At 38.8% G+C, this 17,144-nt stretch overlaps 1 protein-coding gene across 1 annotated transcript in view; it reads left to right on the forward strand.

Moving 5' to 3' along the window:
- Positions 1–17,144, forward strand: part of UTRN (utrophin) — a 469,064-nt gene that overhangs the window by 393,274 nt on the left and 58,646 nt on the right. Inside the window, 3 exon segments of the mRNA XM_086708068.1 lie at positions 2,304–2,365; positions 4,874–4,948; positions 13,448–13,649. Coding sequence (XP_086564194.1) covers positions 2,304–2,365; positions 4,874–4,948; positions 13,448–13,649 — 339 coding nt within the window.

A 17,144-nucleotide genomic window follows, 5' to 3' on the forward strand; every position in this document is an offset into this window, starting at 1 on the left:
ACTCTATTTCCAGCAAATCCTTCTTTAGTTCTTGTTCATGGTAAGAAGGAGGTTATTCTATCAACAAAATTTGGAGGTAGAAGTGTCTTTATTTTTTGTTTTTTGTTTTTTTACTTTTATTCATGCATTAGAAGCTCTTTAGGTTACTTAGGTTAAGTTACTTCTTATACATGAATGTGCATATCAGCTACATGAGGGATTTTGTTAGGATGAAAATTCTAGTTCAACAGAAGGAATGGGGGTCTGAGATTTTGATCAGGAAACTTTTTCTTTTTTTCTTTTTTTTTTTTTTTTTAATATATGGTCTGAGATTTTGTATGGCTCTCAAGCTGTGGGCCACACTGTGAACAGTAAAATTTATAGGTCAGACAGCTTCGGTACTCTCTCCATGGTCTTTGGAGCAACTTAGAGAGTAAGATGGTGGAATGTTTTGCTTGGTGCTCAGTAGCAGAATACAAAGTAGAAACATTCCACCTCTGCTTTGGTATCAAGTACCAGGTAGGGGAACTAGCCAACTTTCCAGCTCTTGCTAAGATAGACCTTCACATTTTAGGTATTTTATTTTGTGTGAGTTTTTGGAATTCCCAGGACATTTTACATACCCAGTTCCATATCTACACTTTAAATGGTCTCAAAGCAAATTCTGAGTTCTCGGGGGTTCTGTTTATGCATGTGTAACAGTGATTATGTCCTTTTCCTAGTGACATATCCCACTTTTTGATATATTACATAGATTAAAAAAATAATCTCTCTTCAGTTTCATTGTATGAATATTTTAGTGCCACTCTCTCTTGTGTACTGGGCCATTTCATTTAGCTTACTAAACAGTTTGGTAAGAACTGAGTGTTGTCTAAGAAGTCTTTGGAGTACTATTAAACGTTATTACTCTATTCTGACCTAGAAAAGGGACAGTAAACTATCTTTAAATATAAGGACACTGAAGTTAAGAGCTGTTCACCTCTCTCTCTCTCACACACACACGTACACAAAGAAAGAACCTAATTATGTGGACCTAGTCTACCCTCATCTTATTCCCAAAAGACATCTAGTCTGTGAATTAGTTTTGGAATTTACAGAAAGAAGAAAACTATAAAACTTTCTTCTAAAGTGAAGACGAAGCATCATGAGAAAAACTGTTCAATGCCTATAAGAAAAATACTGGTTAGCTGATGGAGGCTGATGGCTGAGAGAGGAGAAAGAAGTCACACTGGCAAGAGAGATTCACACATTAGGGGCATAGAGAATCCAGATATACATGAAGAGGGTGCTGTTAGGTTTCCTTTCTTAGGTTTCCTTTCAGAGGGTCTGTGAATTACACTGACAAAAGACAGATTAGCAAGAGAAGAGCATTTTTTTATGCCTGCTGTGCATGTACAGTGATGTGTAACTCAAAAGGATGGTTGGAATTTGGGGCTTATATACCCAACTTTAGCAGTGGAAGGAAATTGGGGAGAAAGGCTCCTTTGTGAGGAACCAATAGGTTTCTTTAGGAGAGATAAATGGGCTTTTGGGGGGGAAAACGTGCGATAAGAAAGTTTGTGATGATGTTTGTTTATGCAGGTGCAGGTGGTTTTTCTGTCTTCTTCATAGCCGTGAAACTCCCCCAGAGAGAGGATTTATGGTAGCCCTCTTTCCCAGAAGGTGCTGCGTTCAGTCCGATAAAGGAAGCTCCAAAAAGGCTCCTTTCTGTATCTGTTCAATCTCAGATGTCTTTAGCTTAAAATGATCTTTATGTCAACTCTAGGGTTCTGAGTGAATCCCCACAGGGGAAAAGGGCTAATTTACACCAAGGAAGGAGAGACTCAAGGTTAAAGAGGAGGGCGCTTCACTTGATTGTGAGGTGAACATGTTATTCAGAGTTAAACACTTCATTTCTCTGTTCTTTGGAAATTTGATTAGGACTTCTAAAGTTTAGCAACTCTTTACAGCACTTCTGCTCTCCGAGGATTTATTCTGAATGAGGATCTATATCTGCCTAACACAAGTAGAATTATTCTGGAAACTGCATTGATCCAGCCGGCTACATCAAGCCTGCGGCCCCAGGGTCACACACTTCATATCTAGGTTTAATTTTTAGTTGTAATTCTTTTCAAAATAGATAAAACAAAATTCTTTACTCATATTTTTACAACGTCACTGCTCACATAAAAATATCTTATTGTTTCAAATGGTAAGTAATAATTGGACATTGGGTTTCAGAATGAGCCGTCATGGGGATAATTTTGTGTGATTTTGAAAGCTTAGAATAAAAATTCTATTTGCATATGTTCTATGGGACATACATTATTTTTTTTATCCCCCAGCCATCAAACACAGACAACCTGTTGGGATCATCCTAAAATGACTGAACTCTTCCAGTCCCTTGGTGAGTGCAATTTTATTTAATTAGCCAAAATAACCTATAGTCGTATATTCTTAAAAGGGAAGTAACCACCAGTTTTTCTTACACAGCATGGTTTGTTTAAAGGGTTGTTTCACTGACACAGAAAAACAGTTGAATTTCTGAGGGAGATGCAGGAAACAGTTTTTTACCATTCTTGAGGGAACACGTGGTTTGAAGTAGCATGAGGTTGATTTTAAAAGGAAGAACACAGCCTCCCTCCTATTGAGTTATCTTAAACTTCAGCTTTGTTTGAAAACAAAAACAATAACAGCACAGCCACCTTGAATTCACCCTTTAAGTTTCCTTTTAACTCACATTTAATGTAGTTAATCGTACTAAATTAGCTTGCCTACTTGCATTTTGCCAAAGTAGTCATGAAAAGCTAAAATCATTTTAATATAAAAATGTAAGAAGGGGCGCCTGGGTGGCTCAGTCTGTTGAGCAGCCAACTACAGCTCAGGTCATGATCTCAAGGTTCCTGGGTTCAAGCCCTGCGTCGGGCTCTGTGCTGACAGCTCAGAGCCTGGATCCTGCTTTGGATTCTGTGTCTCCTCCTCTCTCTGCCCCTCCCATGCTTATGCTCTGTCTCTCAATAATAAATAAAAACGTTAAAAAATTTTTTTTTAAGTGTAAGAAGGGGTGCCTGGGTGGCTCAGTATGTTGAGCATCCAACTTCAGCTCAGGTCATGATCTCAAAGTTTGTGGATTTGAGCACATGTCGGGCTCTGTACTGACAGCTCAGAGCCTGGAGCCCGCTTCAGATTCTGTGTCTCCCTCTCTCTCTGTCCCTCCCCACCTCATGCTCTGTGTCTCTCTCTGAAAACTAAATAAAACATCAAAAAAGTAAATTAAAAAATGTAAGGAACACATGAGATGAGAATCCTGATCTTGTAGATTTCTAGTAGAATATGATGTTGAACTGATTCTCTAGCCTGCTTTCTTTGAAAGAGTTTTCTTTTTGGGTAGGTGAGGCAGTGCTGGAGAGGGAAAATGAGGCCCTAAGGCTCTCACACCAACTCATTTCAATATGGGGAGCACGCTTTTTGATTTCTTTAGTTTCATTTCTTTAGGTTTCTCTCATGAGCTTTCATTTGGATGAGTGAGAGCAGCTACAAAGGTTGAACAAAAGAGAGAAAAGCCATGGGTTTCTTTCCTTTGTAAAGTGAGGGTACAAACTTTGATGATTTCTGAGTTTTCTTCCAGTTCTGCTAGTTTCTAATACAGATACTGTGTCTTTAGAAGACAGAAAGAAATTACAATACCTTTTCTTTTTTAATTTTTTAAATCAATGTTTATTTTTGAGAGAGAGAGAGAGAGAGTGAGCATGAGCAGAGGAGGGGCAGAGAGACAGAGGGAGACACAGAATCCAAAGCAGGCTCCAGACTCAGAGCTATCAGCACAGAGCCCAATGTGGGGCTTGAACTCACAAACTGCAAGATCATGACCCGACCTGAAGTCAGATGTTGAGCCACCCAGGCACCCCTACAATATCTTTTTTTAACTTGACACCAAATCTTTAAGTTTTTTTTTAATTGAAATATAATTGACAAATAACATGATATTAGTTACTGGTATACAATATATTGGTTCAATATTTGTATTGTGAAACTGTTACTACAGTAAGTCTAATTAACATCCATCACCTCACATCATTACATTTTTAAAATTTTTTTTTCAACGTTTATTTATTTTTGGGACAGAGAGAGACAGAGTATGAACGGGGGAGGGGCAGAGAGAGAGGGAGACACAGAATCGGAAACAGGCTCCAGGCTCCGAGCCGTCAGCCCAGAGCCTGACGCGGGGCTCGAACCCACGGACCGCGAGATCGTGACCTGGCTGAAGTCAGACGCTTAACCGACCACGCCACCCAGGCGCCCCTACATTTTTCATTCTTGTGATAACTCCTAAGATCTCCTCTTTTAGCAACTTTCAAATATACAATACAGTATTATTAACTATAGTTAACCTCTTGTTTTGAAAGATTTGAATATGGACTATAGGATAATTTTAACCATATCTATAAAAGGGTAGAAGAAGCAGATAGATCCGGATGGAAGAAATAAGACTAGCTCTATGAGTAGTGAGAGGCACAGCCTTATTGACAGAAAACTGATTGTCCTTGAGGAAGGTGCCTCTGGAGGAGAATCCCTCCCAGCAGTAGAGAAGGAAGGGCCCTGAGCCTACAGTGTGATGGATTTAAGCCTTCAAAAGTTAACAGGCCATGTTTCGTTTTCCTCATTTCCCTCCTTTTGCTATTGGATAATGCTTTCTTGAAAGCCATGTAGCACTGCTTTGGAATGTCTCTCACTATGGTGCTAATGAACATTTAATTATTCTCTTAAATAAATGCTGTGGATTTTGAGAGAAGAGTTTTTAATGAGAACAGACATAATACTTTTCCATCATCTGAAGTAAACAAATACATTCTTGCCATTCAATGTAAGTTAACTAATAAGCATGCTTTTGAATGTGTTCTCTTTCCCATTTCAGCTGACCTGAATAATGTACGTTTCTCTGCCTACCGTACAGCCATCAAAATCCGAAGACTACAAAAAGCTCTATGTTGTGAGTTATTCTACCAAAGTTAATCACTCGGAACTTTGGATTGCATTTGTTGTTTTTTGTGGGTTTTTTTGCGGGGTTTTTTGTTTTTTGTTTTTTTGTTTTTTTGTTTTGAGACAGAGATAAATGAAGATGGGGATGTGTTTGGAGAGTAAATCTGATATTCGGTGTATCACACTCAAGGAATTGGCTCTGTTTCTGTAAATGCTCTACTATTTGCCCCATCAGCATGCATGCGCTAGTAAAACAAATGAACATATGCCATTCTCAGTTGGAGAACAAAATTAGCCAAAATACAGGAGTAACATAAAAAGCTTTTTCAAAAATTATGCTGCCACCCAATTTAAAAGGATTAAATCAACAAATCAAAGTAGTAGATCATTTCCTTCTTAGTACTTTGTATTCATTTGGAAGTATAGGATTCGAGGGGTGCCTGGGGGCTTAGTTGGTTAAACATCCAACTCTTGATTTAGGCTAAGGTCATGACATCACTGTTTGCGAGTTCAAGCCCTGCATCAGGCTCTGCGCTGACAGTGCAAAGCCTGCTTGGGATTCTTTCTCTTTCCCTCTCTGCCCTTTCCCCACTTGTGCACGCATGCTTTCTCTCTCTCTCTCTCTCTCTCTCTCTCTTTCTCTCTTTCTGTGTCTCTCTCAAAAATTAAACTAAAAAATAAAAAATTAAAAGTGTTTCTTCTGCAAGTATAGGATTTTAAACAGTTTGATTCAATGAAATCACATAATATAGAAATACTAAAAAATAACATTCTTGATCTCCAAATTTGAACTGGCACCAAGAAAATTAGATAAAAGTCTCTATTTAAATATGTCTTGAGACAATTAGTATTAGCAACATGAACTTTTCCTGCAGGGAGTTTGTTCAGAGTAATATTCTGTGATAGCCATTTTACTAAAGGGTTATTCCTACCCCCAACACACATACCCAAACAACCTAAATTTAAATAGAAATATGAGTACTTGTAATAATAAAGTATAGATTTAATCTATCTAAATTCTCTTTGTGGTTGTAGTTTTGATGATTGAGTTTATTTAAAGAACATGTAGGGTGCCTGGGTGGCTCAGTTGGTTAAGGGTCTGACTTCGGCTCAGGTCATGATCTCGCAGTTTGTGAGTTCAAGCCCCACGTCGGGCTCTGTGCTGACAGCTCAGAGCCTGGAGCCTGCATTGGATTCTATGTCTCCCTCTCTCTCTGCCCCTCCCCCGCTCATGCTCTGTCTCTCTCTGTCTCAAAATAACAAAACATTAAAGAGCGTGTAGACCTTGTCAGATAGTTAATATGAGAAGTGACCTTTGTCTATATTTTTAAGGCAGAGTAATTTGAATAATTCCAAATACTCTTGTTTGCTACTTTTTGTTAATAATTGTTTTCTGTCTAGGCAGTTCAGTGAAGCTTTGAATATTACTCTTTGCAAAATGATATATGAAAGTTAAAAACTCTTTAAAAGTCAGTAGAAATTAGAATTACATTTTGAGCTGGTAACATGAGGAGAGGTGAAGAAAGAGAAGTATAGAATGATTCAGAAAAAAGAACACAAAAAAACCCCCACAGCAATGCAAAGCTTTAAAGTAGGGAAAACTTGGGCACCTGGGTGCCTCAGTCAGTTAAGCATCTGACTTTCAATTTGGCTCAGGTCACGATCTCACGGTTTGCGAGATAGAGCCCTGAGTTGAGCGCCATGCTGACAACATGGAGCCTATTTGGGATTTTCTCTCTCTCTCTCTCTCTCTCTCTCTCTCTGCCCCTCCCTGTGCAAATTCTCTCTCTCAAAATAAATAAACTTTAAAAACTTAAATAAATAAAATAAGGAAAACTTAAGTGATGTGTGGAAGAGAAGTCTCAAGGGCTAAAAACACACCTCCAGATTCATGGATGAAAGAAAACCCGAGGTGATTTTGATGCCCATAATCCACAGAGCCCAGATAACGGAAGCAAGTGGTGCAGAATCACCAGTACAAAAAAAGCAAAGCCAACACACCCTGGCCAGTGATCTGTATGTTGAGCCAGAGGGGAATAGGAAGTGAATTAGGAACACACAGAGGGGACGTTCAGTGATCTCAGTGAGTCCATGGTGATAGCAGTTTTGAAAGGGGCTCAGCTGCATGCCCAGTATCCAGCTGACGGATCTGGAAGGTCTTCTCAGGCCTGATGAGCTATAAAATGAGGACAAATGACTCAGGGGCAAAATCTCCGTTGACCAAAGACTGCTTTTTGTCATGATGAACGTGGTCCGAGTTTTCAGTAGTACTTCTGGCTGGATAAACGTACCAGCACATTTGGTGTTTTCCTCTGTTGGTTCTTTTGAATTCTCAGGAAAAAACTCCCTCCTACAGTTCATTCCTTCAAATCTGAGAAGAGCAGAAGAGGAATACCTCCTGCTTCTAAACTACATGACATTTAGAAATGTGCACTTAGAAAAGTGCCAGATTGCATTGGATTATAAATATTCGAGCTGGTGTGTTTGGAGCCACCTGGCCTCACTTTCCCCACTGCCTCTGCCCCCACTGCTCTCCAGCCCGGGGCCTTTACACCACTTGTCAGCTCACCTGTTTATGATTAATCTGTTCCTCCTTCTCCTGTCCTTTCTGTTCACTTGAAATGCCTTGACCCTTCCTCTGCAGTGGTCTGCAACCCTTTATTCCTCCAGACACTGTTAAAAATTTACTTCTTTTGGAAACGTTTACAAGCTAATCCCACCTGCCTCCAATTTCTCCAGAACTTTATGACTGCCTATAAGGACTGTTTCTCACCTAAGCACCATATGCTTGCCTTTGTGTAAGAGATAATGTTAAGAGGATTGTCCCGCCCCTGCTGTCTATGGCTTCAGGTCAGGGGTCCTCCCATTTTGGGTAAACCCCTACCCAGCATAAGGACCTAATGTAGAGGGCGTGCTGTCACTGCTCGGTCACTGTTCATTCACTTGTTGGGCTCCACAATTGTGTAGGAGCTAAGACCATGTAAAGAGACTTGGTTCCCACACTCGAGGAACCTACATTCAGAGATAGCATGTTACACATGGATACACGCTTTCAGCAGATTCTTGTTGCCCTCAGAATGGAATGGTCTTTACCTTGGCCTGTTATTCTGTCCCCTCCGTTCACTGTGCACCACAGAAGACTCCTGCCATCAGCTCTAGTGGTTGACTGGAATGGCCAGCCCTGTATTCTGTTCTTCCTGCCTGGAGACCCCTTGTCTTAGCTCTCAATGTTATTCTTGTCCCACATCAGGTGCCTTCTCTTCCTTTGGCTTCCAGCCCAACTATTGCCTATCTTTAATGGGGCTTTTAATGATTATTTCATTCTAAAGTAGGTCACTCCTGATATTCTGTTGCCTAGATTCAGTTCTTTCCTTGTGTGGCACTTGTCATAATTCTTGATATTCTATTTATTAACTTACTTACTGCCTGTCTCTCTAAATGAGCTAAGTTTTCATGTGAGGGATGAGTCTGTTTTCTTCTCCACCTCCAGCCTCATTCAACTTCTGGCACAGAGCAGTCTCCTAGGATATACAGAGTGAATGATTTGAGTATAAAAGTTACAGGAGTAGGGGTGCCTGGGTGGCCCAGTTGATTAGGCGTCTGACTCTTGATTTGGGCTCAGGTCATGATCTCATGGTTCATGGGATTGAGCCCCAAGTCAGGCTCTGCACTGACACCATGGAACCCGCTTGGGGTTCTCTCTCTCTCCCTCTCTCTCTGCTCCTCCCCCACGCACATGCTGTTTCTTTCTCTCAAATAAATAAACTTTTAAAAATAATAAAAATATAAGAGTTACAAGAGTACACCAGAAAGCTGGTGTAAGAGGATTTATGGCAGCACTTCTTACTGTTAAAATTTGTTTAATTTTGGCATATTCCTAAATGTGATACGATATTGCAGCAAACATCAGCAACGTGATGACCCTCGGGACTGTAAAGTTGAATGAACAAAAACAAGTGGAGAAGAATATAGTACAGTTTGATTCCATTTATTTATAGTTTGAAATAATGAAAAAATAAATGCTGCATGATTTGGGGATACATATACTTTTGAAAACTGAAAGCAAAATGCAAAGATTAGCTGTTCTCCCTGTGATCACGAGGGGAGGCAATTAAGGATATTTCCCAAGGCATTTTCAAGATGCCAGTAACAGTCTCTTTCTTTAGCTGTGTAACGGATTAACGGGGATTGGTTCTACTATTCTTCTTTAGGCCAAACATGTGTATTATACATATTCTTTTGTATTCTTAGTTAAATTTTTTTTGTAATAGGCAGTAACAGAGAAGCCAAAGGAAAGTGGTGTCAGAAGAGGGAGAGATACCCTTTGTCATGATGAACAAGGCAGGCTTCCTTGACTAGCAAGCATATAAGCCAGGCCTTAGAAGCCACACAGGATTTAGGCATGTGGCTATTTATCAGGGGTAGGGAGGAAGGAACTTATATGCATAAGCATCAAAGGTGTGGATGGAGTTTAGGGAACATAATGGAGTCTAAATGGAATAGGTTATGAGCTATCCATTCAGTATTTGGAAATGTCCTTAAAGTCAGTTTGGGTCCACATGTCACTTTTTTTCATGAAACCTTTTCTGATTCCTTTGGTTGTTTGTTCCTCATATTCTCAAAATGTTACATTTAATGTTTGTTTTTTATAGAGGAGGGTGCTGTCAGACCATTTTCTGTTTTGTGGGACCTAGGAGATAGGCCCAGATTAGATAACATCTAAGGCAGAAGCAAGGATCAAGTGAACAGGGACAAGTACATAGTTCAGGCAAAAGATCATGGGTGCTGAACCAGCAGGTGGTGGTAGCAGGAGAGAAGAGGGAGAAGAGGGATTCGTAAGGAGGAGGGAAAACTAATGACTGGAGGGATTTGCTAGTTGATAACTGGCAGAGGGTGAAAGGGAGAGGGTGTCAGGGCATTTCAGGGTTTGCAGAGTCATGGTCTATAGAAGGTACTGACACCATTACTGGATTTCAGTGTAACAGGAACTCAAGACCTTTATTTGCAACATACTGAGATGGAGGTCCCCGAAAGAGAATAGTATAGCTCTAATTGGGAGCAGAACAGCAGGCGTGTGGGTCAGGAGTTTAGGTAGGAGATCAGGATGGAAACCAGAGTGTGGAGCCATCCAGAGAGAAGGCAGTAACTGAAGTAATGAAAAGTAAGTGAGGGTATCAGGGTTACAGAGTGAAGCAGCAGATACAAGTCCTTGAGTGCCACCTGTCCTTCTGAGATATCTGAGGAAGAGAGGGTAGGAGAGGTGCGAAGAAGGAATGGTCAGGTGCCTGGGTGACTCAGACAGTTAAGCATCTGAGTCTTGATTTCAGCTCAGGTCATGATCTCATGTTAATGAGTTCAAACCGTGCATCAGGCTCTGCACTTGGGATTCTCTGTCTCTCTCTCGTGTTCTCTCTCTTTCTCTCTGTCCCTGCCCCCTCCCTGCTTGTGCATGCTCTCTCTCTCAGAATAAATAAATAAACTTAAAAAGAAAGAAGGAATGGTCAAAGATTCCAAGAACACGGGAAGAGTTACGGAAGCCCAAGGTCAGGTGCTGAACTGTGTGTTTTTGCAGAACAGGAGAAGTATGATCCATTTCCATTCGATCCCCTGTGCCTCATATGGGAGATTAAAAAAAAAAAAAAAGTCTGAAAGTTGGTTAGAAAATGATTCTGCTGTTTGTTTTATTTGCCACATGACTGAGCTGTCATTTGTCTCCCTTGGAAAAGAGAAAATCATAATTTTGTGCGATTTAAATGTAGTCAGTTTTTTAAAGGAACCTAAGTGTGACACATTTCAGGAAGATGTATGGCCTGGCTTAGGCACTAAGGCAAAGTGTCAAAGTAAATCACTAAAAATTGAAGACATGATAGTCTGTGGGATGTGGCACATTACTGTCACAGCTACAAAGTGTGTTACAAAGGAGGCTTTTCCAGAAGAAATGCAAAGGCAGCATGATCCAGGAAGTGGTCTTTTGGAATTCGGTCTAGTGTCACTTTATTGCCATGTGTGGATACAATAGCAGTGCTGAGTTGCTGGCATAATTAGTGTTGGAATTGAGAAAACTCAGAGCACTTTGGCAGTGTTTGAATATATTTATTTGTATCTGTGTGAAATTATAGTTCTGTAGCTGCCGTCATTCAGCACTTCTCTTTGTCAGATACTATGAAGAATGAATTTGAATTTTGCTCCTGCCCTCTGGAAGTTTATAATTGAAAATAGTGTATATTGCCAAAAAGTGGGATGAAGATGATATTGAAGATTCTAGATGGTTCTTAGTCTTCTTTCTGATACCGTCTCTCACTAACTCATGTAAAGCTTACATAAGTTATTTTTATAATTAGTTGACATTTTACCAATAATATATTTGACATTGGAAACAAATGGATTGACCTACTATCCAGACTTGTGAGTTTTATATTTGTTCTTTCTGTCTCTCTTTTTTTATAAAGTTTTCCCTGTTGAGTTGTTTTAGAAATCATTTTAATCTGTCTAGTTCTAAAGCAGTTCCTTTCCATTGTAGATAACCTGAAAAAAATAAATCATTCTATGTAGTGTTTAGGCAGCTAGAGTGGACACATTTCATGTCTTTAAAAACTCAAAATTAGTAGTTATCCAATGGTTAAAAATAGATAAATACGAAGGAAGCTATTCATTCATTTTATTTAACTGTCAAAATATGTCATTGTATTTTTTAAGGTAGTAGTTTTGTGTCAGGCAAAGAGGAAATAGTTGGTTGTGTTAAAATAAAAAGTTTCCCTAAGCTGATTTCTTTTAATATTAAAAAGTTCAATATGGAGATAGGGAAAACATTCTTTAAAGCAGGAATTTCAGTGAGCAGCCCTTAAATTCATGTGGATTCTGTAATTTTCCAAACCCATTTCTTCAGATTTAGAAGTCATTTCTGTACTCAATAAATGTACAGGTACATGGTAATTTGATAATCTCCTGTTTCCCTGTTCCCGGTTAGCTAATGGAATGACTAGAAGTTGATTAAAAAGAAAGATTAGGTAGGTTTTCTTCTTTTTTGTCTAAAACTCTTCCTCCTGGCCTGTGAACGTCTCCCGTAGGGCACACGTGCCAGCCCTTCAAGTGCCACGTATCTGCCACACCATAACCACGTGCCACCCACGTGTAAGCCACTTACCATCCACACTGCTGTTGTCATTTTAGAGCCCCCCCCCCCCCGACTTCCTTGAATTCTTGTCTTTTCCCAAGAAGTTCTGTCTTCCTGGAGTTCTTTCCTTGCTTTACATGGTCTCTTGCATCTTATCCTTTAAGGCCCATTTCAATCCCCACCTCCCAGGGGAGCATTTTCCAGGCTCCTTCTACTCCCTTATGGTAGTAGCTCTCATAGAAATCTATGTATTCTTCGCCTATTGTATTTTCACTCCTTAGTAGTATGCTTACTCTCCTTCTCTGACTGGCCATCTTTGAGAACGGGGTCTCCAGCTTGTTCTTCTGTGCCCTGGCCTAGCCTGCTCTACCCTGCTGTAGCACCGGCCAGTCCCACCATAGATGTTCTGCACATGAAATGCAGAAGTGGGAGCAAATACATGGAGACCCATGGATGTGGGCCTGTACTGTGGACCTCTTCAAATCTCATGTAGCTACAGTGGCCTATATGCCAAAGCATCAAAGGAAGCAAACCAGGTTAGGATCAGATTGGGAGGGCATCCTAGATCAGGTTTGATTCAGCAGGAAGTAGAGAACAACTTCTTTAACCGACCATTTTCAGTGAATTTTGTATCCATGATGTGTATGTTGAAAAACAGAATGATTAGTTTGGCAGTGATATAAACGATGATTGGGAGGGAGTGAGCAGGTTGGTCTCAGGAGTTAGAAGAGCAGTGTCATATTTTAGATGTTCTACTATTTGGACTAGATTTATTTATGCCTTCCTATATTTATTATTTTTTTTATTTTGTAACGTTTATTTACTTTTGACAGAGAGAAAGAGAGAGAGAGAGAGAGAGAGAGAGAGAGAGAGAGAGAGAGAGCATGAGTGGGGGAGGGGCAGAGGGAGAGGAAGACACAGAATCTGAAGTAGGCTCCAGGCTCCGAACTGTCAGCACAGAGCCCGACGCAGGGCTCGAACTCACAGCGTGCGAGATCGTGACCTGAGCCAAAGTTGGGCACTCAACCTACTGAGCCACCCAGACACCCCAGTGCCTTCCTATATTTAAAAGTAGAAAGAGCCTTAAGAGAAAAGAAAAGTCACAAAAGGAAAGTAGGAAGAATTGATATTCCAAAGAGCAAAAAAATGGGATCAGATTGAAAAGTAACAAAGTTTAGATACAAAAGCATGAAAATAAGAGATGCAGATAAAAGAAGAGTTTAGAAATATAAGAATATCAATGTTATTTATTTCTTTAAAAATTGAGATTAGCTTGAAAGAGTAGATTCTTAAACTGAAGAAGCTAAATACTTAAGATTAGAAATGTTTTTGTTCTAATGTTGTTAGGTTGTATAATGTAATGACTGTGCGTATTCCTTTTTCTCATCTGATTAGTGGATCTCTTAGAGTTGAATACAACAAATGAAGTTTTCAAACAGCACAAACTGAACCAGAATGATCAGCTTCTTAGTGTTCCAGACGTCATCAACTGTCTGACAACAACTTATGATGGCCTTGAACAAATGCATAAGGATCTGGTCAATGTTCCTCTCTGTGTGGATATGTGTCTAAACTGGTTGCTCAACGTATATGACACGTAAGTTGGCCTTTTTTCTCTTTAAAATATAATCGTCAAATGAAATGTGTTGATAATGCAAAATGTGTAAATTTCGAAGTGAATTTTTTGAAAAGGTACTTCCAAAGTACTTCTCTTAGTGGAAATATACATGTTAATTGTTGTACAAGAATAACTTTCCAGGGCGCCTGGGTGGCTCAGTCGGTTGAGCGTCCGACTTCAGCTCAGGTCACGATCTCACGGTTCGTGAGTTCGAGCCCCACGTCAGGCTCTGGGCTGATGGCTCAGAGCCTGGAGCCTGCTTCCGATTCTGTGTCTCCCTCTCTCTCTGCCCCTCCCCCATTCATTCTCTGTCTCTCTCTGTCTCAAAAATAAATAAACATTAAAAAAAAAAATTAAAAAAAAAAAAGAATAACTTTCCAAAATTTGAGCTCTTAACCAACAGTATAACGAAAAAGAATGTCCACCCATTATTTCAAGATTTTGTTTCAGTTTGTAAATGGTGTCAACTTTGTTGTATCATATTTGCTAGGGGAAACCTAATATAAATAAGTCCTATTTTCTTCTTCCAGAATGTCTTTTGGTGTGTCTTTTTTTGAAAGATAAAAATTTATATTTGTTATGAGTTAAAATAATTGACTGGCTCATAAGAATCCACTCTGCAATTTTTGTATGACAACCTAAGAGCAATTTGAATGGCAATTAAAGGGATTTAATTTCTCTTTTGGTATTAGCTTTATTTATTGCAATAGGGGTGATGTGTTTGTATGGTATTTTAAGTAATTTATGCTATAGGACACTCTAATATCTGTAATTTAATTAGATACTCACTGTTACATAAAGAGCACTCTCAACTTCCAGCATAACTCATTCGCCATTAATTTGGCTTTTTTGAATGTGACAGTGCATTTGTGAAATAATCAATTCTAGAAAGACCTGCTGTGGGCTGACATTTCTGAAACATTAGGAATTATTCATTCTTCTGGTAGGGGGTTAAAGTATGCAAAGATGAAATAAGAAAATGAGAACTGTTGTTTTTCTCTCAGACCCTAAAAGTTATTTTCCATTAATTAGCTGCATAAAAATTTGTGTTTCTCATCCTCTTATTTGATTTAGAGAGGAAGAAGATAGATGATAGTTTATAAATCCACACGTTTAGCAGCTGATTGATTCTGTATAAGAAGTAAATGGTGACAACAATAGCTTTAGGGATGATTTGATTAAAATTTTGTTTATCCTTTTGTTTAGAAAACTTTTTCCTCTTTCAATATTCATAAATATAACAACAAAGTTTTTTTTATAAAAAAATAAATAGCTTTTGTGTACTTTAAGACTCTTAAGAAACTCACCAAAGAACAGATAGATAGCATGAATCTCAGTTATAATAATGAACGTGGGATTTACTATCTCCCTGTCTGGTATCTTTTAATACATTTTGTGTTATTGTGATTTTTTTATACTTCTAGGGTAAAATATGATTCTTGGCATTAATTCACTATTTAGCTAATCTTCAATTTTTTAAACCTCCAAAAGAGATATTTTCTATATAGTAAATTCATCCACAGAGCTGGTCAATGAAATGTTTTAACTACAAAGCCTGTAACTTAATTTGATGGCCTGGGAAGAATGCTAAATTCATACAGTACTTAATTAAGAAGTTCATTAAGTTCTCTAGTGGCAAGGTAGAGGTGCATATTTTGAGTAATGATTTAAAGAAGAATTGGAGAAAATGTTCAATCACCCTCCTCCGGTTCTAACACACTGCATTAGTTCGCTACGTCTGCCATAACAAAGAACCACAAACTAGGTAGCTTAATAAAAGAAATGTATTTTCTCACAGTTTTGGAGACTAGAAGTCCAAGATCAAGGTGTCAGCAGGGTTTCTTCTGAGGCCTCTCTCCTTGGCTTATAGATGGCTGCCTTCTCTCTGCGTCTTCACATGGTCTTTCTTCTGTGTGTGTTTGTGTTCTAATCTTATAAAAACATCAGTCATACTGGATTGAGGCCTACCCTATGACCTCATTTTAAGTTAATTACCTCTCTAAAGACTGTATCTCCCAAATATAGTCACATTCTGAGGTATTAGGTGGATAGAGCTTCAATACACGAATTTTAGGAGGATATAACTCATAACATATAACACATACATCTGCTGTTTTCACTGGACAGCCCGAAGGGAATAGTGCCACTTAGGTGAGAAGGTAGAATGTGAATGTGAAATGTTGTGATTCCTATTCTAGGGAATCAAATGTTGGCATATTTCCACTTTCCATCATCAAGTGTGGACACATGGAAAATGCTACACTAAAGTACTGTTTCTTATTTAGAAAGATGGTTTCTTGAAATTTTCCATTTTAAAGGAAAAAACGCTTTTAGGATTTATTTTCCTTCCATGCCAGAGAAACGTAGTGAAGATCGTGCTGGGTCCGAATGGTGTATGCATTCAGTCTGGTTTTCTATTTTGGAGAGAAATATCATGAATTAACCTAAGGGCGGGGGAAAACCCCACAAGCACAGTTAATTATATGATGGTCATCTCAGATGGCCAGAGTTGATTGCCCAAATTTCTCTAACAACTGTGATTTATCAGTTTGTCTAAACGAGAGTTATTAACTCTTTTCAAGTCATTAGTTTTCTTTGAGAATCCAATGGAACTATGATCTACATTATCCAATGCACTAGGACATTTTGGACCCTAATAAGTCTCTGAACTTTGGAAATGGCACCACGATCTAACCTTTCCATTCATTCAGCTATTTTGATATTCACTCATTAACCATATATTTTTTAACTGCCTTACTTTGTGTAGTGTGATACAGCCAGAACTGATATTTTCAGCTCTTGAAGTATACTCGGGCGGCTCTTGAAATAATGAGTGATACACACCCAGGAGATCAGAGGATTCTGGAAGTAGAAGTACTTTGAGGATCTTCCATTCTGCCCTCTTCATTTTACTGATTAAGACACTGAACCAGTGAGACAAGACAATTTGTCCATAACCACCAATGCAATATATTAGTGATAGATAGGGAACTAGTTCTCGGGGTTTTTGATAATAACTTGACTATTTCTGCCGTATCACCATATCAAAGAAAAATAGTATTTTATAAGTTATATTAAGTTTAATTTTTTTTTAAGTTTTAACATGTGTCCAACTCCTAATATTATGATTTTTTTCAAAAAAAAATCTTTTCTTCCCTTGTGAATGATGAGAATCCAGATTTTTGGTTCTGGTTGCTTGGCAGCCAACCACTGCACTTTTGGCATCTCAATATCTCATCTGAAAAACTGAGATAAAAATATCTACTGTGCTTACCATACATAAGATATTTATGAAGGGCAAATGAACTACTATATGTAGAAAAGGCTTTCCAAACTATACAGATAAAATTTATTCCATTTATAAGTTCACAGCCTCACTCAGTCTTCATCTTCCCAGGTTAAAAAGGCTTCATTTTATAATCTTCCTTCTAAATTTAATAGAAATCAAAAATGTTTAAATCATGATTTGAAGCA

The sequence above is a fragment of the Puma concolor genome, chromosome B2, assembly GCF_028749965.1.
Source record: "Puma concolor isolate L17-30 chromosome B2, mPumCon1.1.hap2, whole genome shotgun sequence".
NCBI classification, from domain to species: domain Eukaryota; kingdom Metazoa; phylum Chordata; class Mammalia; order Carnivora; family Felidae; genus Puma; species Puma concolor.